The 25738-nt window shown below is 41.6% G+C and overlaps 1 protein-coding gene across 1 annotated transcript; it reads left to right on the top strand.

Moving 5' to 3' along the window:
* Window positions 1-7276: 7276 nt before the first annotated feature.
* Prim1 (DNA primase subunit 1) lies at window positions 7277-25645 on the top strand. Its single transcript, XM_090327427.1, has 13 exons — window positions 7277-7431; window positions 7964-8121; window positions 10019-10125; window positions 10199-10272; window positions 11451-11587; window positions 12895-12953; window positions 14242-14351; window positions 15660-15736; window positions 15823-15952; window positions 17915-17984; window positions 20134-20225; window positions 21551-21649; window positions 25460-25645. Exons 1-13 carry the CDS (start codon window positions 7329-7331, stop codon window positions 25477-25479), a joined length of 1236 nt encoding a protein of 411 aa, XP_090183553.1. The 5' UTR covers window positions 7277-7328; the 3' UTR covers window positions 25480-25645.
* The last annotated feature ends 93 nt before the right edge of the window (window positions 25646-25738 follow it).

Genomic DNA, 25738 nt, shown 5'->3' with positions numbered 1-25738 from the left:
TTACTACACAGAGCTCTAATGAGGAATACATTCTTAAAGCAATACTTGGTAGCTGGACAAAAACTATCATTTCATTCAAAAGCTATTATCATTTCAAGTCATCCATTGTTTTAATCCATTCAAGCTGCTGTCACAAAATGCCATAGATGAGGTAGCTTATAAACAACAAAAATTTCTTTTTCAGGGGCCGGGAGTTTGGCCTAGTGGTAGAGTGCTTGCCTAGCATGCACAAAGACACAGGTTTGATTCCTGGGTACCACATACATAGAAAAAAGCTGGAACTGGTGCTGTGGCTCAAGTGGTAGAGCTCTAGCCTTGAGAAAGCCCAAGAACAGTGCTCAGGCCCTGAGTTCAAGCTCCATGACTGGCAAAAAAAATCTCTTTTTCACAATTATGTGGGTAGGAAGGACAAGGTCAAGGTGTCAGTAGATTCAGTGACTGGTAAGAAACTGCTTTTCTGGTTTGTACATGGTGGGTTGTTTTTTTTTTTTTTCCCCTTCCAGTCCAGGTGCTTGAACTCAGGACCTTACATTTTCACATGGATTTTGCTAGAGTTCTACCACTTGAGTCATACCTCTGGTCTAGCATTTTGCTAGTTGATTGGAGTGGTAAGTGGGTTTCAAGGACTTTTCTGCCTAGGCTAGCTTTGACCCTCAAATATGCCAGTTTTCAGCTTTTTGCATAGAAAGTGTGAGCCAGCTGCATCTAATTATGTGATGTCTTCTATATCCTCATGTGATAGAGGAGATAGCAGTTCTTTGGGGCCCATTTTATAAGGGCACTAATCCCCCCAAAATGGGTAGAGATTTCATGACCCAAGGCCCAAAGTTCCAAGGCCCGTACCATCACATCAGCAATTAGTTTTCAACATAAAAATTTGTGGGGGCGGGTCATGGGGCTTGAACTCTGCCTGGGCGCTGTCCCTGAGCTCTTCAGCTCAAGACTACCACCCTACCCCTGGGCCTCGATATTGTCCCATCGCTCAAGGCTACCACCCTACCCTTAAACCAAGCCCCGCTTCTGGTTTTCTAGAGCTTAATTGGAGATAAGAGTCTCAGATTCTTTTGTGACTGAGCTGGCTTTGAACCTTGATCCTCAGCCTCCTGAGTAGCTAGGATTACAGATGTGAGCCACCACGTGGGGCTCAACATAGGAGTTTTGAGGAAACATATCAGATCATAGCAAGGATGTAGTAGGAATAAAACAGAACAAAAACCTGAACAAAGCCCTGGCTTCACTTGTCTTTTTTTTTTTTTTTTTGCCAGTCCTGGGGCTTGAACTCAAGGTCTGTGCACTGTTCTTGAGCTTTCTCAAGGCTAGAGCTCTACCACTTGAGCTACAGCACTACTTTAAGCTTTTTCTGTGGATGTGGTACAGAGGACTTGAACCCAGGGCTTCATGCATAATAGACAAGCACTCTACCACTAGGCCACACTCGCAGCCCATTGAGCTTTTTTTCTGGTGATTAATTGGAGACAAGAGTCTCACAGACTTCTCTGCCTGGGCTGGCTTAGCACCTCGATCCTCAGATCTCAGCCTCCTGAGTAGTTAGGATTACAGGCGTGAGCCACCAGCACCCAGCTTTCACTTGCTTTTCACTACACATTTTTACCAAGAATTGAGCAATCTAAGCAATCTAGTCCTGTTACCTTTGGTGTAGGCAACACTCTGATGTACAGGTCATGATTTTAATCATTGTCGAATTTATTTTTAGGAAGGTAGAAGCCATTCAAGCTGGGTGCTAGTGGCTAATGTCTATAATCCTAGCTACTTTGGTACTACAGAGGCTGAGACCTGGAGAATCATAATTTGAAATCTAACTTAGGCGGAAGAATCCACAAGGTCTTGTCTCTAACCAGCAAAAGGGTGATACAGCACCAACTATGAGCAAAAATCAAAGAGAATATAAGGCCCTAAGTTCCAACCCTAATACCAGTAATAAGTAAGTAAATAAGCTGGGCACTGGTGTCTCACACTGATAATCCTAGCTATCTGAGGTTGAAGTTCAAAGCCAGTCCTAGCAGGAAAGTTCATAAGACTCTTCTCTCCAATTAGCCACTAGAAAACCAGAAGTGACATTGTAGCTCAAAGTGATAGAGTACTAGCACAAACGAGCTCAAGGACAGCCCCCAACCCTTTAGGTCTAGCCCCATGACCAACAACAACAACAAAAAGTAAATAAATAACCCCAAATTGTTGAAGCCACTCATGCTTCCCTTGGGTCTGCCCAGTTGTCTGATGGCTAAGGCCACCATATTTTGAACTTGACCTCTACCACATTTGCGCAGATTCAGACCTTTATTTCATTTTTCCTAGCTTTAATCCTTTCCCCAGGCTCCACATCATCCTATTCCTTTATCCCATATATATCCTACCTTAGCCTTGAGAAAATCCCCACCTTATCACATTGGTCACCTCTTAAATAAACTTGCTTTTGCAAAACTCCTTTCTTCAGTAATAGGCATATGTGAAACTGGCAAAACAAGACTCATTTGGTAACAGGAATGAAATAAATATAACTTTCTTTGCTTTCTCTCCTTATGTCTAAGCTTCTTAATGTGTTGATTCAAAGGCCTGGAATTTAAATATAGAACTTCTAAAAAGCCCAAACAAGTTAGTTCCCAAGGTAGTAACAAGAAAGCTGAAAAGTATTCATTATAAAGTCCCAGGGCACTAGTGGCTCATGCCTGTACTCCTAGCTACTCAGGGGGATGAGATCTGAAGATCTTGGTTTGAAGCCTGTCCAGGCAGGAAAGTCCATGAGACTCTTATTTCCAATGAACCGGGGTGGGGAGGCCGGGGCTTGAGCTGTGGCTGAAGTGATAGAAGGCTGGCTTTGAGCAAAAAGCTCAGAGACAGAACTCAGGCCCTGAGATCAAGACCTAGTACCAACTCTCTCTCTCTCTCTCTCTCTCTCTCTCTCTCTCTCTCTCTCTCTCTCTCTCTCTCCCTCCCTCCTTCCCTTCCTCCCCGTCCCTTCCACCTTTCCTCCCTCCCTCTTCCTCCCTCCATCTCTGTCTGTCTGTCTCTCTCTCTCTCTCTCTCTCTTTCTCAGACTCTTTGCCTCTCTCTCTCTCCCTCTCCGTCTCTCTCAGGGATAGGCTGGAGATACAGTCCAGAGGTATGGCATTTATGTATGATATGCATAAGGCCCTAAGTTCAATACCCAACACAAAAACAACAAAAATCCTGGGGAACTGAACATGCCTGTAATCTCAGCACTGAGGTGACGGGAGCAAAAGACCTCTGCTGGGTGCGACGGCTCATGCTTATAATCCTAGCTATTCAGGAGGCTGAGATCTGAGGATCATAGTTCAAAGCTATCCTAGACACTAAAGTCTATGTGACTTTTATCTCCAGTTAACCATCAGAAAACTGGAAGCGGCTCTGTAGTTCAAGGGTAGGGCAGTAGACTTGAGCTGAAGAGCTCAGGGACAACATCCAGGCCGAGTTCAAGTCCCATGACAAAAAAAAAAAAAAGACCTTGAGTTCAAGGCAGCCTTGGCTATGTAACAAAAGCCTTCTAAAAACAAAATCAAAATCAAAGAAGAGGTGCAAATTTAGATTTAGAAAAATGTAATGTAGGGCCGGGAGTTGGGCCTAGAGGTAGCGTACTTGCCTAGCATGCACGAAGACCTGGGTTTGATTCCTTGGTACCATATACATAGAAAAAAGCCAGGAATGGTGCTGAGGCTCAAGTGGCAGAGCTCTAGCCTTGAAAAGTCCAAGGACAGTGCTCAGGCCCTGAGCTCAAGCCCAGGACTAGCAAAAAAAAAGAAAAGAAAAATGTAATGTAAATCACCCTCCATATAACACCCTTTCCAGCAACATAATTTACTCTACCCAAACAGGAAGTTGGAAAATTATGTTTTGTGGAAGATGCCAGATGACTAAGGTCTATTTAGCCACTTGATCCACAGGAATTAGGAGACAAATATTTTCAGAATCAGGCTAGTAGTTAGTAGTAGTTCACTAGAGGTTCTAATTCTCTCTCTCTCCCTCCCTCCCCTCTTCCTTCCCTCCATCCATGTGTATATGTGGTGTGTGTTTGTGTGTGTATGTGTATGTGTGTGCCAGTACTGAGGTTGAACTCAGGGTCTCTCCCACTTGCTTAGCTTTTTTGCTTAAACCTGGCTCTCTACTACTTGAGCCAGCTCTCTAATTCCCAACTTTTTGCTAGTTAATTCGAGCCAAGAGTCTCAGAGTTTTCTTCCCAGGCTGCCTTTGATCTAGTCTCTTCTTGTTCTATTCCTACTGTAAAAATAAAATTCACTAAAATGATCATTTTCAAGTGACACAAGTCTGATGTGACTACCAAACTATTCATCCCAGTGCATAATTACAATAATATAACCCTTTCGAAAGTTTCTTGATTATACAGTGGGCAATTTCTTTGTTATAGCAGTGAGGTGTTTTTTTGTTTTTGTTTGTGTTTTTGTTTTGCTGGTCCTGGAGCTCGAACTCAGGGCATGGGCTCTGTCCCCGAGCCTCTCTGTGCTTAAGGTTAGGGCTCTATCACTTGATCCACAGTACAACTTCTGACTTTTTCTGTTTATGTGTTTCTGAGGAATCAAACCCAGGGCTTCATTCATGCTAGGTAAGCACGCTACCATTAAGCCACATTCCCAGTCCAATGAGTTAAACTTTACATAGCAAAACTGATTGGCAGATCTGTACATCAATAGTATATAGGCTTCCTTCATATTTGTGAAGTGCTCTATGATTTTGTAACCTTCTAATTCATATTTTAGTATTCCTGGGTATTCTGTTTGAGAGACTAAATATACAAACAATTGACTATATATAAAAATAGAACTCTAAATGCAATGGAAGTGAGAATCCAGAAATAAATCCGCACAATTACAGCCAACTGATTTTTTTAAGTTGCCAAGAACATCCACTGAAGAAAGGACAATCTCTTCTGTAAATGGTGCTGAGGAAACTAGATGAATAAACTAGACTCATATCTTTTCTTAAATGCAAAAATCAACTCAAGATAACTGCTGATGCCTCATGCCTGTAATTCTAGCTACCCAGGAGGCTGAATTCTGAGTATCCCAATTCAAATCCAGCCTGGGAGAAAATTCCATGGGACTCTTAGCTCCAATTAACCAGCAAAAAAGCTGGAAGTGAAACTGTGGCTCAAGTGGTATTGATCCAGCCTTGAGAAGGAAAGGCCAACTGAGGTCAAGATCCTGAGTTCAAGCCCCATTACTAACACTGCCTCTACCCACCCACCCCCACACACAAATCAACTCCAAGTGAATCAAATACTTAGATACAAGACTCAAAAACTATAAAACTACTACTAGAACAAAACCTGAAGAAATACACTTCAGGATATTGATACAAAAATTCTTTTTAATTCATTTTTTTGATAAGACCTCAAATAGTGGGTCACATCTGAAATCCTAGCTATTTAAAAGGCTTGAGAACTAAGGATTGCAGTTCAAAGCCAACCTAAGCATGAAACTTCATGAGACTCTTATCTCCAGTTAACCAAAAGTCATCAGAGGATGTATGGTTCAAGTTGTAGGCACTATTGTTGAATGAAAAAGGAACAGCACACAAGCCCTGAGTTCAAGCTCCAATACTGGCACATACACACACACACACACACACACACACACACACACACACACACACACACACACACACAAAGAAAAAAATAATTTTTGCTGAAGAGAAAGAGGAACTATTATACATTGTTGGTTCAAATGTAAATTAGTACAACCTCTATGGGAAAATAAAGTATGGAAATTCCTTTAAAAACTATCTAAAGGCTGGGATTTTGGCCTAGTAGTAGAGTGCTTGACTAGCATGCACGAAGATCAGGGTTTAATCAGAAGTTGTGCTGTGGCTCAAGTGGTAGAGCTCTAGTCTTGGAAAAAAACCAAGAATGGTGCTCAGGCTCTGAACCCAAGCCCAGAACTGGCAAAAAAAAAAAAAAACTATCTAAAATAAAAAATATCATATATATTTAGAGTTCCCACTACGAGTATATATAAAGGAAAGGAAAACAGTATGTTAGAGATATCTTTTCTCACATGTTTAATGCAGCACTATTTACAACAGCAAAGAAATGCAAGCAACCTACATGTCTATCAACTGATAAGTGAGCAAAGAAATGGTATATATTCACAACACAATACTATGCAGCCAAAAGAAAAGAATAAAATCCTGCAGAGAACCTTGGGTTCACTCCCTATTTATTTATTTATTTATTTATGGAGGTGGGGGGGAGATGTCAGACACCAGTGGCCCATACCTGTAATCCTATTTACTCAGAAGGCTGAGATCTGAGGATTATGGTTTGAAGCCAGCCTGGGCAGGAAAGTCTGTGAGACTCTTAGCTCCAAGTAACCACCAGGAAATGGGAAGTGGAGTTGTGGCTCAACTAGGTAGAGTTGAGTTCAAGAGCTCAGGGATAGGGCCTGGGCCCTAGGTTCAAACCCCACAATCAACAACAACAAAAAAGCAGACATGATGATACATGCCTGTAAACCCAGCAGTTGGGAGATTGAGGCAGGAGTCTATTATGTTCAAAACAGTTAAATGTATGAATAACACAGGTACATATGCATTACAATAACAATTCAGGAAAATCAACTCCCTTTATCTATAAGAAACAGCTCAAGAAGTTAATCTGCCATAAGCCAAGCCTGTAGAAAGTCAGTCTGCTCTCTAAGTGATGATCTAAAGAGGAAAACCATAATATCCATAGTAATGGGCCCAAACTAATGTTTTCCTTTTCCTACTCTTGTCCTTACACACACACACACACACACACACACACACACACACACACCACCTAGCCTAGATATCCCTCAATGTCAACAACCTTCTGGCAAAACACACCTTTTATTCCACTATGAAGTTCTTCCACTACTCTGCCTTCGAGTCTCTACCAAATTCAAGTGGCAGTGTCTGATTCTCTTGCCATACTAAATTTTGAATTACTAGCTTTGCTTTTTGTTTTCTAATTCTAGAAATGACTAACTTCCCAAACCTCTTTAATACATTCCGAAGGCTTGCATAGGACATTTATTTTACTTTATCTTAGGAATGTACGTCAGTATGCTACAGATCTGTCCATCCCAGAGTATGTACATCCCAGAGAATTCTTTGTGAAAGTACAGGTTTCTAGCACCCAACAGGGTAGGTGGGGGTGGGGACAGCCACCGCCTATGGGAGGAAAGAACTACAATTCCCGGCGGCCTTTGCAGCCGAGGGTCACAGCCTCAGTGCGCATGCGGACTGAAGGTCTTACGTGGTCGTGTTCCCGCCGATTCTTGGGTTACTCGCGTTTGTGTCAAATTCTCTTGTCCATGGAGTCCTTTGATCCGTCCGAGCTGCCGGAGCTTCTCAAGCTTTATTACCGGAGGCTCTTTCCCTACGCTCAGTACTATCGCTGGCTCAATTATGGCGGAGGTAATGGAGGTTGCGCGTGGGGTGGGGAGTGGGGTCGGGTGTGTGGAGAGTTCCGGGTGGAGGGTCTTCTGATGACTATGTGAAGCGTCTCCGGGCGCCAGTCCTTTATGTCTCATGCTTCTCCTGCGCCGTCTCCATCCCGTCCCGTCACCTCGGAGGGGACCTGCACCCGCTGTGGCCAGCCACAGGGGACCCACTTGGCATCCTGATGCTTCAGAGGCGGGATCTGCAATGGGGTCCCCAGGAACCCTCCTGGAAGGAGAGATTCCTTCTTTCCACAGCAGTCTCTCAGTACCCGCCGAGGAGAGGCAGGTGGCATTGCATATTTAAAATGTGCCGGGCCTTTTTCTTCCCGAGTCAACGTGGAATGGTAACCCCCTTTCAAGTCAGAGACTAGAACCTATCTGATTTCTCAAGTAGAACGGTTTTTGGACACAAGGGATCGTTAAAAATGTCTCTTTTGGCAAATGTTATAATGCCTCGAACCGAAGAAATTATCAAATAAACTTTAAAAATGTCCATTATTTTCCAGTGGTAAAGAATTACTTTCAACACCGTGAATTTTCATTCACACTGAAAGATGATATTTACATCCGCTACCAGTCATTCAACAACCAGAGTGAACTGGAGAAGGAGATGCAGAAAATGAATCCGTACAAGATTGATATAGGTGCTGTATATTCCCACAAAGTAAGAACTTTTTAATGGATTTTGTCGTTTTATTAGCCAAGAATGGGTTCTAAAGCTTTAGTTTTAGTTGAAGAGCCACACTCTTAACTTTTTTCAAGTCAGTCACTGACTTTGTTGCTGTTGTTGTTTAAACATTACATTCCTGACTAGAAGGCATTGGAAAATGAATTAGTAGTTGCTTTTATTATCACTAGGACAAAAAAATTGAGTATCTGGATAAAAGGAGGAATAAGACAGTCAACATGGCATAAAAGGGAAAATTGTATTATCTCCCAGCATTTGCAGTTATTCTTGGTTTCTGTCTTTTGCACTACCATACTGGTTTCATTAGGAAATCCCTTTGACCCTACATACATATGTGATGTATGTAATGCACTCAGCCTACACACTGTTCCTTAGGGTTTTTTTTTTGTTTGTTTTGGTTTTGTTTTTGTTTTTTTTTTTTGCCAGTCCTGGAGCCTGAACTCAGGGCCTGAGCACTGCCCTTGGGCTTTTTCCTCAAAGCTAGTGCACTACAACTTGAGCCACAGCTCCATTTCTGGCTTTTTCTATGTATGTGGTACTGAGGAATCGAACCCCGGTCTTTGTGCATGCTAGGCAAGCACTCTACCACTAAGCCAAATTCCCAACCTGTTCCTTAGGTTTTTCACTCAAGGCAAGCATTCCACCACTAAGCCACATTCCCAGCCCCATAATTTTGTTACCTATTTTCTTTGATCTCTTTAAAAGTCCTAAAGTCATTTGTACATAATGGTGTACACCTTAATCCCAATACTGAGGAGGTTGAGACAAGAGGATCATGAGTTTGAGGCCTGGACTACATGGTAGTTCCAAAAATAAGAAAAACATACATTCTAAAGTCAAATGTTGTACCTTTTTGAGTGATCTTCTAATTATATTTCCTATCTCTCTTTTTGCTCTACTTTCTGGTACATTTCCTAAGATTTTCATTTCTACTATATTTAAATTTCCAGTCTTTTTTTTGTTTGTTTGTGTGATTTTGTTTTGTATTTGCTAGTGCTAGTGCTTAAACTCAGATCCTCAAGCTCCAGCTCAAGGCTGGTGCTTTACCACCTTGAGCCACAGCACCACGTCCAGTTTTCTGGAGGTTAATTGGAGATAGAGTCTCACAGACTTTGGTGCCTGAGCTAATTTTGAACTGAAGTCCTCAGTCTCCTGAGTAGGTCATGGGCCACAGAGCCATTTTCTGAGTAATGTATTGGAAATAAGAGTCCTGTGACTTTCATGCCTAGGCTGTCTTTGAACTGAGATTCTCAGATCTTAGCCTCCCAAGTAGCTAGGAGTATAGGTATGAGCCATCAGCACCCAGCTAGATTTTTAGTAAGGTATAGAGTGCTCTTTTTTCTTACGTCTTTTTTTTTTTTTTTTTTTTTGCCAGTGCTAGGGCTTGAACTCAGGGCCTAAGCACTGTCCTCAGGCTTTCTCAAGGTTAGCAGTCTACCACTTGAGCCCAGCACCACTTCCGGCTTTTTCTATGTATGTGGTATCCAGGAATCGAACCCTGATCATTGTGCATGCTAGGCAAGCACTCTTACCTTTACTACTAAGCCAAATTCCCAGTCCCGTTTTTGAGGATTTTGATGATAGTTTGCTAAGTTTTCTTCTGTTGCTCAGTTTGGCTTTTTTTTTTTTTTTTTTTTTTTTGGCCAGTTCTGGGGCTTGGACTCAGGGCCTGAGCACTGTCCTTGGGCATTCCTCAAGGTTAAGACCCTTATTCTGGACTTGTAGGATACAGGGTAAATGAATTCTTTAATTGACATGGACCTGAAATTATGTAGTTTCTCATTTCTCTTTGGCCACTTTTTCCATGTGCATAGAAAAAAAGCAAACAGCATGACAGCTCTTGTAGAAACTGATCAATATTTTATATTTGTAGCCTAATCAACACAATACAGTGAAGCTGGGAGCTTTCCAGGCTCAGGAGAAAGAACTGGTATTTGATATTGACATGACAGACTATGATGATGTGAGGAGATGCTGTAGGTAAGCACCTTGTACCATACTGCTAGGGTGGGTGACACCCCAACAGTCAATGAGTAATGATAACTCTGCTCAGTTCTGCAGACATATGTTCTAAGTGCTGGACGCTCATGACAATGGCCATACGCATCATTGACCGAGCTTTGAAGGGCAAGTATCAGCAGTCTCGCACTGGGATCAAATGGAAGAATCTGGTTTCCTCTGAATATTAGCATCTGTATTTTATAATAATAATTATTGTGTATGCATATGCTGGTACTAGAGCTTGAAATTAGGGCTTGAGTGCTCTCCCTTGGCTTTTTTGCTCAAGGCTGGTACTCTACCACTTGAGCCACAGCTCTACTTCCATTTTTTTTTTTTTAATCCAGTCCTAGCTTGAACTCAGGGACTGACCACTGCCCTTGGGCTTTCTCAATGCTAGCATTCTACCACTTGAGCCCCCGCACCACTTCTGGCTTTTTCTGTATATGTTGTAACCAAGGAATCAAACCCAGGGCTTCATGCATGCTAGGCAAGGACTCTACCACTAGGCCACACTCAACTCTAATTTGAATTTTTTTTTTTGCCAGTCCTGGGGCTTGAACTCAGGGCCTGAGCACTATTCTCAAGGCTAGTGCTCTGCCATGTGAGCCACAGCGCCACTTCCAGCTTTTTTCTATGTATGTGGTACCAAGGAATCGAACCTGGGTCTTGGTGCATGCTAGGCAAGCACTCTACCACTAGGCCAAACTCCTGGCTCCGATTTTGATTTTTCTTTTTAAAGGCTTTCTAGAAGAATTGATGATGGTTATGCTGATATCTAACTCTTACATAAAGGGTTATTGTATATTATGTACCATTCTAAACACTACGAATATTATAACAATATTCTTAAGTTTTTGTTTTTGTTTTAAAGATAAATAGCAATTGATCAGGGATAGAATGCTGGATATAGAAGCTGGAAGTGTGGCTTAGTGATAAAGTGCTTACCTGGCATGCATGAAGCCCTGGGTTCCATTCCTCAGTATCACATAAACAGAAAGGGCCGAAAGTGGTGCTTTGGCTCAAGTGGTAGAATGCTAGGCTTGAGCACAGAAAGGCTCAATGACAGTGCCCAGACCAGTTCAAGTCCCAGGCCCAGCAAAAAAAAAAAATGCTGGATATGAATTCTTGGCAAAGAGACCAGAGGGGGTAAAATTTAAAGGGAAGAACATGAGAGCACAAAAAAATTCCAAGTAATTAATATAATAAGCAGCCATGTTGAAAATAAGTAAAATATCAAGCTAATAGAGTAAGCAAGAATTAGAAGTGTATAGCTTTGTCTTAAAACCTATTATTTCTTCCCTCAGAGGATTTTGGATTTAAGCATCGTCTTTGGGTATATTCTGGAAGAAGAGGTGTTCATTGTTGGGTGTGTGATGAATCAGTTAGGAAATTGTCCTCGGCAGTACGTTCTGGTATAGTTGAGTATTTAAGTGTGGTAAAGGTAAGTTCTTAATTATAATTTCCATTTCTTTGTTTACTACTTGTTACTGAGCCTATATGTTTTATTTACACAGAAAATTAGACTTTCCTTACGCATTTTCATTGTAGAGATTAATGATCATTTAAAATCATAATAACCAAAAAAAAATTTTTTAGCTGGTCCTGGAGCTTGAACTCAGGGCCTGGGCACTGTCCTTGAGCTTTCTCAAGCCTAGCACTCTACCACTTGATCCACAGCACCACTTCCAGCTTTTTTGTGTGTGTGTGTGTATGTGGTACAGAGGAATTGAACCTAGGGTTTTGTTCATAATAGGCAAACACTCTACCACGAGGCCACACTCCAGTCCCCTAGAAACCAAAATTTAAGAGTATTTTTGCCAAGCACTGTGCCTACAACCCTAGCTACTTAGGAAGCTGAGATCTGAAGATCACAGTTCAAAGCCAGCCCAGGCAGGAAAGTATGTGAGACTCTTACCTTCAACTAACTACCAGAAAGCTGAACAAAGCCTGACACCACTGGCTCCCGCCTATAATCCTAGCTACTCAGGAGACTGAGATCTGAGGATCAAGATTCAAAGCCAGCCTGGACATGGAAGCCCGTAAGACTCTTATCTCCAGTTAACCACCAGAAAATGGGCAGTTGCACTGTGGCTCAAGTGGTAGAGTGCTAGCCTTGAACTGAAGAGCTCAGGGACAGAGCCCAGGCCCAGAGTTCAATTCCCATGACTGATCAAAAAAAAGTTGGACATGGAGCTACAGCTCAGGTGGTAAAACACCTTGAGGGAAAAAGCTAAGGGACAAAACCCAGATTCAGTACTGGCACAAATTTTTTTTTCATGTTTTACTATTAAGTATTAATAATAGTATTAAGTCTTAATTTACTTTCCTAGTTCAATTATGTCGAGTAAAGTTAACCCAGAAAGTTACAGGTATGGAGATGACATAAAATAGCTATACTATACATCTTTACTTTGATTGAATTTAGACAGTGTCTTTTAATTTATACAATTTTAAATAGAATAATAGGACATATTTAAGTATTCATTTAGGGGGCTGGGAATGTGGTTTAGTGATAAAGTTCTCGCCTAGCATGCATGAAGCCCTGGGTTTGAGTCTTCAGTACCACAGAAAAAGCAGGAAGTGGCACTGTAGCTTAGGTGGTAGAATACCAGCCTTGAGGAAAAGAAGCTCTGGGCCAGTGCTCAGTCCCTGAGTTCAAGCCCCAGGACTGGTTAGGGGAAAAAAATCTTTTAACTATTTTATTTACATAATGTTCATAAAGTTCCTTTTTGATGGTTTATTTTACAGGGAGGACAAGATGTTAAAAAGAAAGTTCATCTAAATGAAAAAATTCACCCTTTTGTCAGGTGTGTTGGAAAAGACTTAGACACAAGTTTAAGTTGTACTTGATCTGCTTGCATGTACTTTCAGAATTCCTTTCTATCAGTTTTTCACAATTAGATAGCATTTTTGTAATAAAAACTACAGGTAATTGAATGCCTATTTTATGTTGCAATAATCTTGATAGGTTCTACAATTGTTCTCATTGGTCTTTACAACTTTGTGAAAGACATCATAATATTTCCACTTACAAATTAGGAAAGTGAATTTTAGAAAAATTATATAATTTCTTGGCTTCACACAAGTAATTGTTAACATATAATGTAATTCATATCCTGGACTGACCAATTCCAAAGCCCATGCTTTTTTTTTTTTGCCAATCCTGAGGCTTAGACTCAGGGCCTGAGCACTGTCCTTGGGCTTTCTCAAGGCTTAGAGCTCTACCACTTGAGTCCCAGCACCATTTCTGGCTTTTTCTGTGTTATGTGGTACAGAGAAATCAAACCCAGAGCTTCATGCATGCTAGGCAAACTCTTACCACCAGGCCAAACTCCTGGCCCAGTCCATGCTTTTAACATTGAATTAACTACTAGAATGATGGAAAGAGTATTCATTATGTTGGCAGGAAGAATCCCTGTTTTGTCACTTGCCTTGGTAAAATGTTATAGGTCCCTCTTATCTGCTCAACATAGAAAACTATACATATACATATATATATGTATATGTATATGTATGTATGTATCAGAGTTGTACAAAAGATGAAACAGTAAGTGTGAAATACATTTGCAGACTGAAAGAGCTTAATTTTTTGAATTTTGTTTGTGTTTTGTTCTTGATTTTTGGTTTGTTGAACAGCTAGAGTTGGTACTTTCTGGGTAGCTGGTTTCAAATGTTCACTCCCTCAGCATCCCACATGCCTTGGTCACTTGAAGTGATTTTAAAGCTCATTTTTCAGAGTAGAAACCATAGACCTATATCCCATATTGTAATACTGATATGTTATCCTGGGCAGGTTGCTTTCTACCCTTGTTGCTTTTTTGTGATGCTATTAGTCTTTTAGGTTGTAAGGTCTAAAGAGTAAACATTCCTTGAACAAAAAAAAAAAAGAATAAACATTTTTTGAATACCTGTTCTGTGCGAAGGTACTGTGCCCAGTACTCCTCTAGTGATATTTTAAATTCCATAAACTAGGAGAGGAGTATTTTTACTTTGCCTAATTCTAGAAATAAAGGAAAAATAAACCCCATGGCATTGGCATCTATATAATATGGGTTGGTAATAGTATTGGAACCTTTGTTACTGTTCTTCTTACAGGAAATCCATAAATATAATTAAAAAATACTTTGAAGAATATGCCTTGGTTGATCAAAATATTCTTGAAAACAAAGAAAGCTGGGATAAAGTTTTAGCCCTTGTTCCTGAGAATATCCTTTCCTGAGATCATTTCGGTTAACTAGCTATGTATGTTTACTTGCATATTATATATGTGTAAACAATCCTTTTTGTGCAAAAAATTTCCTGTGTTTTTACATTTTTGTATTTCTAGTCTAAACTAATGAGGAATGGGATCATTTTGTAAGTTTCCTCATTTAGAAAGTTGGTCCTAGTAGTTGAAGTGTGGCTCAGGTGGTAGAGTACAGTCAATGAGCAAAAGCATCAGATACCAAATTCGAGTCCTAGTTTCAGACAAAAAAAATTGGTCCTAGAATTAATGGCTAAATTCAGGAGCTGGTGGCTCACATCTGTAATCCTAGATATTCAGGAGTTTGAAATACTGAAGATCTACCTACAAAGCTAGTCTAGGCACCAAAAGTTTATCTGCTGTTAACCCGCAAAAACTTGGGTTGGAGGCCCGGCTTCATTGATAGAGTGCCAGCTATGAATGAAAAAGCCCTAAGAAGTGTTCAGCCTTAAGTCTAAGATCTGGGACTGAATATGTAAATAAATCATTTAGTTTAAATACATGCATATAAAGGAAAGCTTTTACTTGATACCTTCTAATTATTTTAGCATTCTTTCATTCACTACTATACACACATTTTTTTGTGTGTGTGGGTCATGGGTCTTGAACTCTAACTAGGCGCTGTCCCTGAACTGTTCATCTCAAGGCTACTGCCTTGCCCCTGGGCCTGGGTGTTGTACTGAACCTCTCTTCAGCTCAAGGCTTGCCTACCCTTGAGCCAAGTCCCACTTACCATTTTCTAGAGGTTAATTGGAGATAAAAGTCTCAGATCTTTTTGTGCCTGGGCTGGCTTTGAACCTTGATCCTCAGATCTCAGCCTCCTGAGTAGCTAGGATTACAGGCATGAGCCACTAATCTCTAATATATTTTTTTGGGGGGGGGGTCATGGGGCTTTAACTCTGGGCCTGAGCACTGTTCCTGACCTCTTCAGCTCAAGACTACCGCCTTACCCTTGAGCCACAGCCCCACTTCCCTTTTTCTATAGGTTAAATGGAGATAAGAGTCTCAGGACCTTTTGTGCCCAGGCTGGCTTTGAACCTTGATCCTCAGATCTCAGCCCCTTTAGTAGCTAGGATTACAGGCATGAGCTACCACACTCAGCTACAAGGGAATTTTTTTTTAAGGATTTAAGTATTTAGCATCGTTTCAGAAGACATTAGTAGTTACTGCCTATATATGTATAAGGTTTAGGTATCCTTGTAGTAATATATACTAAAAACAGTTGTTCTTTGATAAGCCTGAATGAGTGTGTTCCTTAACAAGAATTCACCAATTCATGATGAACTTCAAAGAGAGTTCCAGAAGTCTCACAGTTCACTTCAGCGCTGGGAGCAGTTAAAGAAAATAGTCAGTACCTTTTTTCTAAAACTGCCTTTAAAGAAATACTCAAAAGTTGCCCCTGATCCTTATGTTGGCCTTGTATCTACTTTCAGAGTAGCAAATCTGGAACCTGGCTGGAGTGTGAGATTATGCTCCAATATTGTTTTCCGCGGCTAGATATCAATGTTAGCAAAGGAATCAATCATTTACTGAAGAGTCCCTTTAGTGTTCATCCTAAAACAGGTACATCGTAAAAATAAACAAAAATTGTTGATTTAGCAAACATGTAGTTAGATGTAAATGCCTTTGTCTGTGATGTTAAAGTTGGAAACATTGCTGTCAGCGTATACCTAAAACCTTTTTACAATGTTAATGAAGTAGCTACCAGATGCCTTTTTTTTTTTTTTTTGGTTGGTGGTGGGGCTTGAACTCTGGGCCTGAGCTCAGGCTATCCTTGAGCTCTTTAATTCAAGGCTAATGCTACAACTTTGAACCACAGTGCCACTTCCAGTTTTCTGGTGGTTAATTGGGGCTAGAAATCTCACAGACTGGGGAAGAAAACATAGAAGAGTTATTAGTGTATCAGTGTGTGAAAAGTAATGCACCTACTACCTGTAACCCCTCTATACATTATCCTGACAATAAAAGAATGAATGAATAAATAAATGAAAAAAGTCTTACGGACTGCTGGGCACGGTGGCTTACACCTATAATCCTAGCTATTCAGGTTCAGATCTGAGGATTTCGGTTCAGAGTCAACCTAGGCACTAAAGACTGAGAGATTCTTATCTCCAATTACCCACTAGGAAACCAGCAGTGGGGCTATAGCTCAAGGGGTAGTGTGGTAGCCTCAGCTCCAGGACAATGCCCAGGCCCTGGGTAGGGTGGTAACCTTGAGATGAAAAGCTCTGGGACAGCACCCAGACCCAGAGTCCAAACCTCCCAAAAGACAAAAAAAGAAAGAGAAATCTCATGGACTTTCCTGCCTAGCTTGACTTTGAACTGTAATCCTTAGATCTCGGCCTCCTGAGTGGCTAGGATTACAGGCATGAGCCATCAATGAACGCTCAGCTTACCAGATGCTTTTCTACTATGACAAAATATTTCAGTTGGAGTTAGAGAGAACCTTTGAAGGTACAGGATCACTGTCATTGCACAGATGAGAAAACAACGAAGTGATTAAAGTGACTTATCCAAAGGCATAAAACCAATTGTGTTAGCATACAGAGTTCAGTTCAGAACTCTCAGGTTTTTTTTGGTTTGTGTGTGTGTGGTTTTTTTTGTTTGTTTTTTGTTTGTTTGGGTTTTTTTTTTTGTCTTTTTCTTTCTTTTTTGCTGTTAGAACTAGGGCTTGAACTTACTTAGTGCCTAAGCACTGTTTCAGTGCTTTTTTTTTTTTTTTTTTTGGTGGGCCATGGGGCTTGAACTCTGGGCCTGGGCACTGTCCCTGAGCTGTTCAGCTCAAGGCTACTGCCTTACCCCTTAAGCCAGAGCGCCACTTCCAGTTTTCTAGTGGTTAATTGGAGATAAGAGTCTCTCGGACTTTAGTGCCCAGACTGGCTTTGAATCTTGATCCTCAGATCTCAGCCTCCTGAGTAGCTAGGATTACAGGTGTGAGCCACTTTGCCTGGCTGACATTACAATATTTCTATGCAACTGGCAACTGACAGCAATAAAAGCTGTTTTTGTTTGTTCTGTTTTGTTTTCATTTTTTTGCTTTGCCTCTTAAGCCACAGCTCTACTTCTAGTAGTTTGGTGATGATAGTTTCACAGACTTTCCTGGGCTAGATTCAATTTGTTTCTCTCAGATCTCAGCTTCATGACTACCTAGGATTACAGGCATGAGCCGCCAGTCCATACCCTCCACCTACCCTTCCCCTCCCCAACACTCTTTGTAAGTTTTTTTGTTTGTTTGTTTGTTTTTTATTCCCAAGTCCTGGGCTTGAGTTCCGGGCCTGAGCACTGTCCTTGGACTTTCTCAAGGCTACAGCTCTACCACTTGAGCCTCAGCACCACCTCTGACTTTTTTTCTATGTATATGATATAGAGGAATCGAATCCAGGTCTTCATGCATGCTAGGCAAGCACTCTACCACTAGGCCAAACTCCCAGCCCTCTTTGTAATTTTTAACCAAAAATAACTCATAGAAGAAAAAGAGGGATTTGTATTCTATAACCACCAATTTATAACTTTTGATCCTCACAGGTCGCATTTCTGTGCCTATTGATTTACAGAAAGTAGATCAGTTTGATCCATTTACTGTTCCAACTATAAGGTATGTTCTAGATCATTGATCACTTTTTTTTTGCCAGTCCTAGGGTTTGAGCTCAGGGCTTGGGCACTTCGGCTTTTTGTTTGTATGGTACTGAGGAATCAAACTCAGGGCTTTATGCATGCTAGACAAACACTCTACCACTAAGCCCTGTTCCTAGTCCTGATCATTCCTTATTTGTAAATATTGTTTTGAATTTGAAGGAGATTATCTGAGGATCACAGTTCAAAGTCAGCCTGGGCACTGAAGTCTGTGAGATTCTTATCTCCAGTTAACTACTAGAAAACCAGAAGTGGGGCTCTGGCTCAGGGGGTAAGGTGGTAGCCTTGAGCTGAAGAGCTCAGAGACAGTGCCCAGGCCCAGAGTTCAAGCTCCACAAAAACAACTTAAAAAGAAAGAAATAAAGAGGTGCCAGGTACCCAGGGCTCATACCTATAATCCTAGGTACTTAGGACTGAAATCCTAGCTATTAAAATATGAGATTGAGGGGCCCAGAGTTTAGCCTAGTGGTAGAGTGCTTGCCTAGCATGCACAAAGACCCAGGTTTGATTCCTCAGTACCACATACATAGAAAAAGCCAGAAATGGTGCTGTGGCTCAAGTGGTAGAACTCTAGTCGAGAAAAAGCCCAAGGACAGTGACCAGGCCCTGAGTTCAAGGCCCAGGACAGAGAGAGAGAGAGAGAGAGAGGGAGGGAGGGAGGGAGGAGAGAGAGAGAGAGAGAGAGAGAGAGAGAGAGAGAGAGAGAGAGAGAGAGAGAGAGAGAGAGAGAGAGAGATTCAAAGCCAGCCCTGGCCAAAAAAAAAAAAGTAGGGGCTGGGTGTTTGGCTTAGAGTTAGAGATAGAGTGCTTGCCTAGCATGCATAAAAAAGGTTTGATTCCTGAGTATCACATACACAGAAAAATTCAGAAGTGGTGCTGATGCTGAGGCTCAAGTGGTAGAGCTCTAGCCTTGAGAAAGTCCAAGGACAGTGCTCAGGCCCTGAGCTCAAGCCCAGAACTGGCCAAAAAAAAAAGAAAAAAAATAATAAAAAAGGTCTTGGACTCTGGGCCTGTACATTGGCCCTGAGCTTATTTTCCTTAAGCTAGTTAGTACTTTACCACTTAAGCCACAGTGCCATTTTGGGCTTTTTCTGCTTATGTGGTTCTAAGTAATTGAAACCAGGACTTCATGCATGATAGGTAAGTACTTTATCACTGAGCAACATTTCCAGCCCCCAAGAGACTCATATCCAGTTAATCAGTAAAGAGCTGGAACTGGAGGCATGGCTCAAGTGGTAGAGAAAAAGCTGAGCAAAGCTAGGTGCTGGAGACTCAAAGTAATTATAGCGACTCAAGATACTGAAATATGAGGCTCAGAATTCAAAGCCCACCCAGGCTGGAAAATACAAGGAGATATTGTTATCTCCAGTTATCTACCAGAAACAAGTGGAGCTTTGGCTCAGAGAGGTGGAGGGTTTGCCTTAAGCAAAAGAGCTCAAGGATAGTGCCTAGGCCCTGAGTTCAAGCCCCACAACTGACCAAAAAAAAAGTTGAGTGAGTTCAAGAGGCTCTGAGTTCAAGCCCTAGTACTGGCAATAAATTAATTTTAAAAAAGAAAGATGCCATGATTTTCAGGCTATCCCAAATTTAATCAGCCACTTTTTTAAAAATTATTTTGTTTTGCTTTTACTTTTTTTTTTTTTGCCAGTCCTGGGGCTTGAACTCAGGGCCTGAGCTGTCTTTGGGCTTTCTCAAGGATAGCACTCTACCATTTGAGCCACAGCACCACTTCCAGCTCTTCTGTGTATGTGATACCGAGGATGTATGTGATACCGAGGAATCGAACCCCCATTTTTGTGCATGCTAGACAAGCACTCTACCACTAGGCCAAACTCCCAGCCCTTAATCAGCCACTTTTTTTGTTTTATCAATTGGGCTGGGGGTGGAACCCATGGCTTTTCTTGCTGTGGTTCAAGTAGTAGAGTGCTAGCCTTGAGCTGAAGAGCTCAGGGACAGCACCCAGGCCCACAGTTCAATCCCCATGAACCACCACCCACCCCACCCCCCAAAAAAATAAAGAAAAAAAAAAACCTCACAATCCTCCAGCCTCAGCCTACCACAAAACAAAACAAAAACAAAAAATTCCCACTCTCTTGTTTTGCTACTTATAGCTCTATCTGCCATGAACTGGATGTCATTCCCACTAATGAAAAGGAAAAAGGGGAAGGAGAAGCTGAGTCTGATAGCAAACCTAGAACCAGAAGTAAGTAAACAAAGTACATGTTGAAACTGAATTTTTTTTTTGAGCCACTCCTGGGTTTTAAAACCAGGGACCGGACGCTGATCCTTAGTTTCTTTACTTGGTACTCTATTGCTTGAACCATTTCCAGCTTTTTGGTGGTTACTTGGAGGTAAGAGACTCATGGACTTTCCCTGAGGCTGTAACCTCAGGGAAGAGGGAGGCAGCTGCCTCCAGGTGTGCCAGTTACCTAGGTAACTTAGGTACTGGGCAGAGCCTTAACCAGGAGTAGGGGGGTGCAGGGTCTCAAAACTGCCTTCTTGAGGGCAAACCTCAGAAAGAATCTCACATACTTTACTGCCTCTAGGTGTTGTCCCTAAAGCTCTTCAGTTCCAGGCTACTGTCCTACCCCTGGAGCGACCACCCCACTTCCCATTTTCTAGAGGTTAATTGGAGATAAGACTCAGGTCCTTTTGTGCCCAGACTGGCTTTGAACCTCGATCCTGAGATCTCAGCCTCCTGAGTATCTAGGATTATAGGCTTGAACCACCACACCGGCAAAAACAAAATCTTTCTTTCCTTCTTTCTCCTCTCCTCCTCCTTCCCCCCTCTTTCTCTCCCTCCATCCCCTCTCCTCTCCCTCCTTTGTCACATGGGTGCTGTCCCAGAGCTCTTTAGCTCAAAGCTACCGCTCTACCCCTTGAGTCACAGAGCCACTTCCAGTTTTCTAGTGGTTAATAATAAGAGTCTCACAGTCAGGCCGGAGTTTGGCCTAGTGGCAGAGTGCTTGCCTAGTACCACATACATAGAAAAAAGCCAGAAGTGATGCTGTGGCTCAACTGGTAGAGCTCTAGCCTTGAAAAAGCCCAAGGACAGTGCTCAGACCATGAGTTCGAGCTCCAAGACTAGCCAAAAAAAAAGAGAGAGAGAGAGAATCTCACAGTCTTTAGTGCCCAGACTGGCTTTGAACCGTGATCTTTGGATCTCACCCTCCTGAGTAGCCACCGTATCTGGCTTCTACCTTCTTAAAAAGCTTTGACCTAATGGTAGAGGACTTGAGACTCTTATCTCCAATTAACCTCTAAAAAATGGGAAGTAGGACTTGGCTCAAGGGTAGGGTGGAAGCCTTAGCTAAAGAGCTCAGGCACAGCACCCAGTTAGAGTTCAAGATCCATGACCCACACAAAAAAGAAAGCTTTTCGTTTTTGTTTTTGTGGCACTAGATATCAAATCTAGAGCCTTCAACCCTTGTGTTCTGCCAATGAACTACATCCTTCACCCTTATAAAAACTCTAATATTTTCATGTTATTCTTGTGCTAACATGCTAATTATCTGTTTAATAATTCAGATTATAAGAAGACCAGTCTAGCACCTTATGTCAAAGTATTTGAACAATTTCTTGAAAACCTGGATAAATCCCGGAAAGGAGAACTTCTCAAGAAGAGTGGTAAGACTCTATGCTCTCACCCTTTCCCTAGCTGGACCTTTTTTTTTAAAGTTATTCTAAAGATGATGTATAGAGGGATAACCACTATATAAGTCAGGTATAGAGAATATTTAGCTGGGCTTTGTTGGGTTTGTTGTTGTTGTTTTTTTGTTTTGGCCAGTTCCAGTGCTTGAACTCAGGGCCTGAGCACTATCTTTGGGCTTTCTCAAGGCTAGAGCTCTACCATTTAAGCCACCATATCATTTCCTGCTTTTTATATATATGTGGTACCAAGGAATTAAACCCAGGTCTTTGTGCATGCTAGGCAAGCACTCTACCACGAGGCCAAATTTTTGGCCAAGCTGTGTTTTCTGAGCTGTTAGCAAATGAGCAAGGTTTGAGCTCTACTCTTTGTCTTCCCCCAAAGAGTACTGATTTATTTTTATTATCCTTAATGTTTTTGAAAACTAAGTCCCCTGAACTCAATGCAACATCTACATCTATTTATTGAATATATTCTGTATGTAATGTACTGTAACAGAAACAAATTTAAATTATACAAAACCAAATTGTACACTTGGTTTTCTTGACCGTAAGAAGTACTAACTTGGGGGCAGGGAATGTGGCCTAGTGGTAGAGTGCTTGCGATGCACAAAACTGAGTTCAATTCCTTGGTACCACTTACACAGAAAAAGCCGGGAATAGTGCTCAAATGGTAGAGAGCTAGCCTTGGGAAAGCCCAAGGACAGTACCCATGCCCTGAGTTCAAACCCTAAGATTGGCCAAAACAAACAAAAAAAAGGAACACAAAATGCTAGGAGAGGGTCTAGGAGTTTGGCCTAGTGATAGAGTGCTTGCTTAGCATGCATAAAGACCTGGGTTTGATTCCTTGGTACCACGTACATAGAAAAGCCAGAAATGGTGCTGTGGCTCAAGTGGTAGAGCACTAGCCTTAAGGAAAGCCCAACGACAGTGTTTAGTCCCTGAGTTCACTCCTCAGGACTGGCTAAAAAAAAAAGTGTGCTAGGAGACAGTTATCTCATTGAATCTGTCCCATGAAAGGTGGTATTAGTATTTGAGCTCCTTTCCAAGAACTTCTATAAAAATTCAAATTCCTGGAGGTGTGGTAGCCCACGCAGATAACCTTCTAAGGCCTAGATAGGAGGATCAAGGCCAGCTTTACATAATTCATTCTAGACCAGCCTGGAATAAACAACCATATTAGTAGTTGAATCCCTAAATGCTACTACACCATTAGTTGAGGTAATAAGTAGAAATTTGAAAAGGGTACAGCATTAGAAAATAGCATTCCTCATTCTTTTTTTTTTATAATTTTTTTAGTGTGATTAATAGAAGGGTTACATTATATTTACCAGATAGAAGGTGCATTACTTCACAAACATTGATACCCTTTCTCATGACATTCCTCATTCTTTTATTTCATCCTCACTATATGATGAATCTATACCCTGCACACTAGCTAGGCAATTACTCTACCACTAACCACTCAGCTACAAACCCAGCCAGCTCAGGATTTTTTTTTTTTTTTTCCCAGCCCTGAGGCCTGAACTCAGGGCCTGGACACTGTCCTTGGACACTTTTTGCTCAAAGCTAGTGCTCTGCCACTTGGGCCACAGCACCACTTCTAGCTCTTTCTGAGTATGTGATACTGAGGAATCAAACCTAGGGCTTCCTGCATACTAGGTGAGCACTCTACCATTAGGCTATGCTTCCAGCCCTCAGAATTTATTTTTTTCTTTTTTGGGGGGAGGGGGGCGGGGGCAGACCTGGGGCCTGAATTCAGGGCCTGAGCACTGTCCTTGGACTTTCCTCAGCCTAGCACTCTACCACTTGAGCCACAGCACCATTTCTAGCTTTTTCTACATATGTAGTACTGAGGAATCAAAGCCCAGTCTTCGTGCATGCTAGGCAAGCACTCTACCACTAGGCCAAACTCCCCACTCAGGATTTATTCTTGAAGCAACAGCAAAAGCAAAGGCAGACCGGAAAGCAGCACTTTACAGGTCATCAAGCTAGTACAACTAATCTGGATAAAAAGATGTGTTAGTATGTAATGAGATGTAAGTCAGAAAAATCAGGCCATAGCCAGGCATGGTGGCTCATGCCTGTAGTCCTAGCTACTCAGGAGTCTGAGATCTGAGGATCGAGGTTCAAAGCCAGCCTAAAGTCCAGGCACTAAAGTCCGTGAGACTCTCTCTTATTTCCAATTAACCACCAGAAAACCGGAAGTGGCACTGTAGCTCAAGGGGTAGGATGGTAGCCTTGCGCTGAAGTGTTCAGTGACAGCACCCAGACCCAGAATTCAAGTCCCATAATCGACAAAAAAGGAGGAGGGGTAGGGCAGGCCAAGGTATAGACTTCATTTGGGCTTACTGCCAAAGGAACAGGGGATTTTATTAGATTTTGAGGAAGAGTGCCATGATTTATGCTTTCTGTAAAAGGTAAATCTGAGGAGATAATGGGATAGAAGAGAACTCTGAGAGGCCAGCTGAGCTATTGCCATTAGGACAATAACATTAGAAATCTCAAAAGGGGGTCGGGAGTTTGGCCTAATGGTAGAGTACTTGCTTAGCATGCAGGAAGACTGGGGTTTGATTCCTCAGTACCACATACATAGAAAAGTTGGAAATGGTGCTGTGGCTCAAGTGGTGGAGCACTAGCTTTGAGAAATGCCCAAGGACAGTGCTCAGGCCCTGAACTCAAGCCCCAGGACTGGCAAGAAAGGAAGAGAGAGAGAGAGAGAGAGAGAGAGAGAGAGAGAGAGAGAGAGAGAGAGAGAGAGAGAGAGAGAGAGAGAGAGAGAGAGAGAGAGAGAGAGAGAGAGAGAAAGAAATCTCAAAAAGGTGCTGATATTAGAAGAGAGAGAGAGAGAGAGAGAGAGAGAGAGAGAGAGAGAGAGAGAGAGAGAGAGAGAGGAAAGAAATCTCAAAAAGGTGCTGATATTAGAACCTTCCTTGAGGCCTGGAAGGGAACAGTATCAAGAGAGCACTGGTAAGATCCTACAGGATATATACCCAGGAGAAGAAGCACAGAGGTAGCCAGCGTCAATGAAATTTTCTGACTCAGACAGATTTAACAATGTGAAGCAAAAAGAAGAAAAACCAAGGTGCGTATTATTCAAGAAACTGGTTTCCTGGCATTATGACAGTACTAGAAAAATACAAACTCTTTTCCCACTTCTTTTAACTCAATGTATATTGGTTTATGTGGTGCCTAAGATAATGTTTTATTCATAATAAAAAAACACTCAAATATATGATTATCGAATGAACAATAATGACTGGGACTTGCCTCACTGAAGCTGCTTGTCCTTTGTATTCTATTTCAGCTGTAGTATGGGCTTCAGAACAAGTGAAAGTACATTTGTTTTTGTTTGTCTTTTCTTTTTTGGTACTGTGGATCAAACCCAGTACGTTGCACTTGGTAGGCGCTTTGCCACTGAGCTATTTCCCAACCCTTTTGTTGTTATTTTATGCAAACACTAGACTTAAACTCATGACAGGGCCTAGTGCTATTGTTTAGCCTTTTCTTTCTCCTAAGGCTGGTATTCTACCATTGAAGCCACACCTCCACTTCCACCTTTTTGCTGCTTTAATTGGAGATAGTCTCAAATTTGTCTGACCAGGCTGGCTTTGAACTTTGATCCTCAGATCTCAGCCTCCTGAGTATCTAGAAGTACAGGCCTAAACCACTGATTCTATACAGGAAAGAAAATCTTTATATGTGATGTTAATTTCATGGATGCCTTAAGACTATCAGAATGTAGAAAAAATAAATGTATGCATGTGACAAAAATCTATTCTTTTTCAGATTTACAAAGAGATTTCTGAAGACAACTCCCCTCAGACCAATGTGGGTATCTTCTACCTTCAACCAAGGATCAGATAGATATCTCAAGAGCCGTTTAATGTGGCAGAGCCATCTGTGGTCTTAAAGACTTAAAGCAGAATTATCTTTTCTTAATAAATTTGTGTTCACAAGGTTTTTTTGAGACTACCAGAGGGTGACAAGGCTTCTAAAATAGTAAAAATAAAGCAAGGAATAAGCAAGTTGCAGGTGATTTTGTAAAGTTAGTATCATACAAAGATA

Source organism: Megascapheus bottae, chromosome 2, assembly GCF_031878675.1.
Source record: "Megascapheus bottae isolate mThoBot1 chromosome 2, mThoBot2.hap1, whole genome shotgun sequence".
Classification (NCBI taxonomy): Eukaryota; Metazoa; Chordata; class Mammalia; order Rodentia; family Geomyidae; genus Megascapheus; species Megascapheus bottae.
Note: the sequence above shows the minus strand (reverse complement) of the source record. Positions and strands in the feature narration are given on the sequence as shown.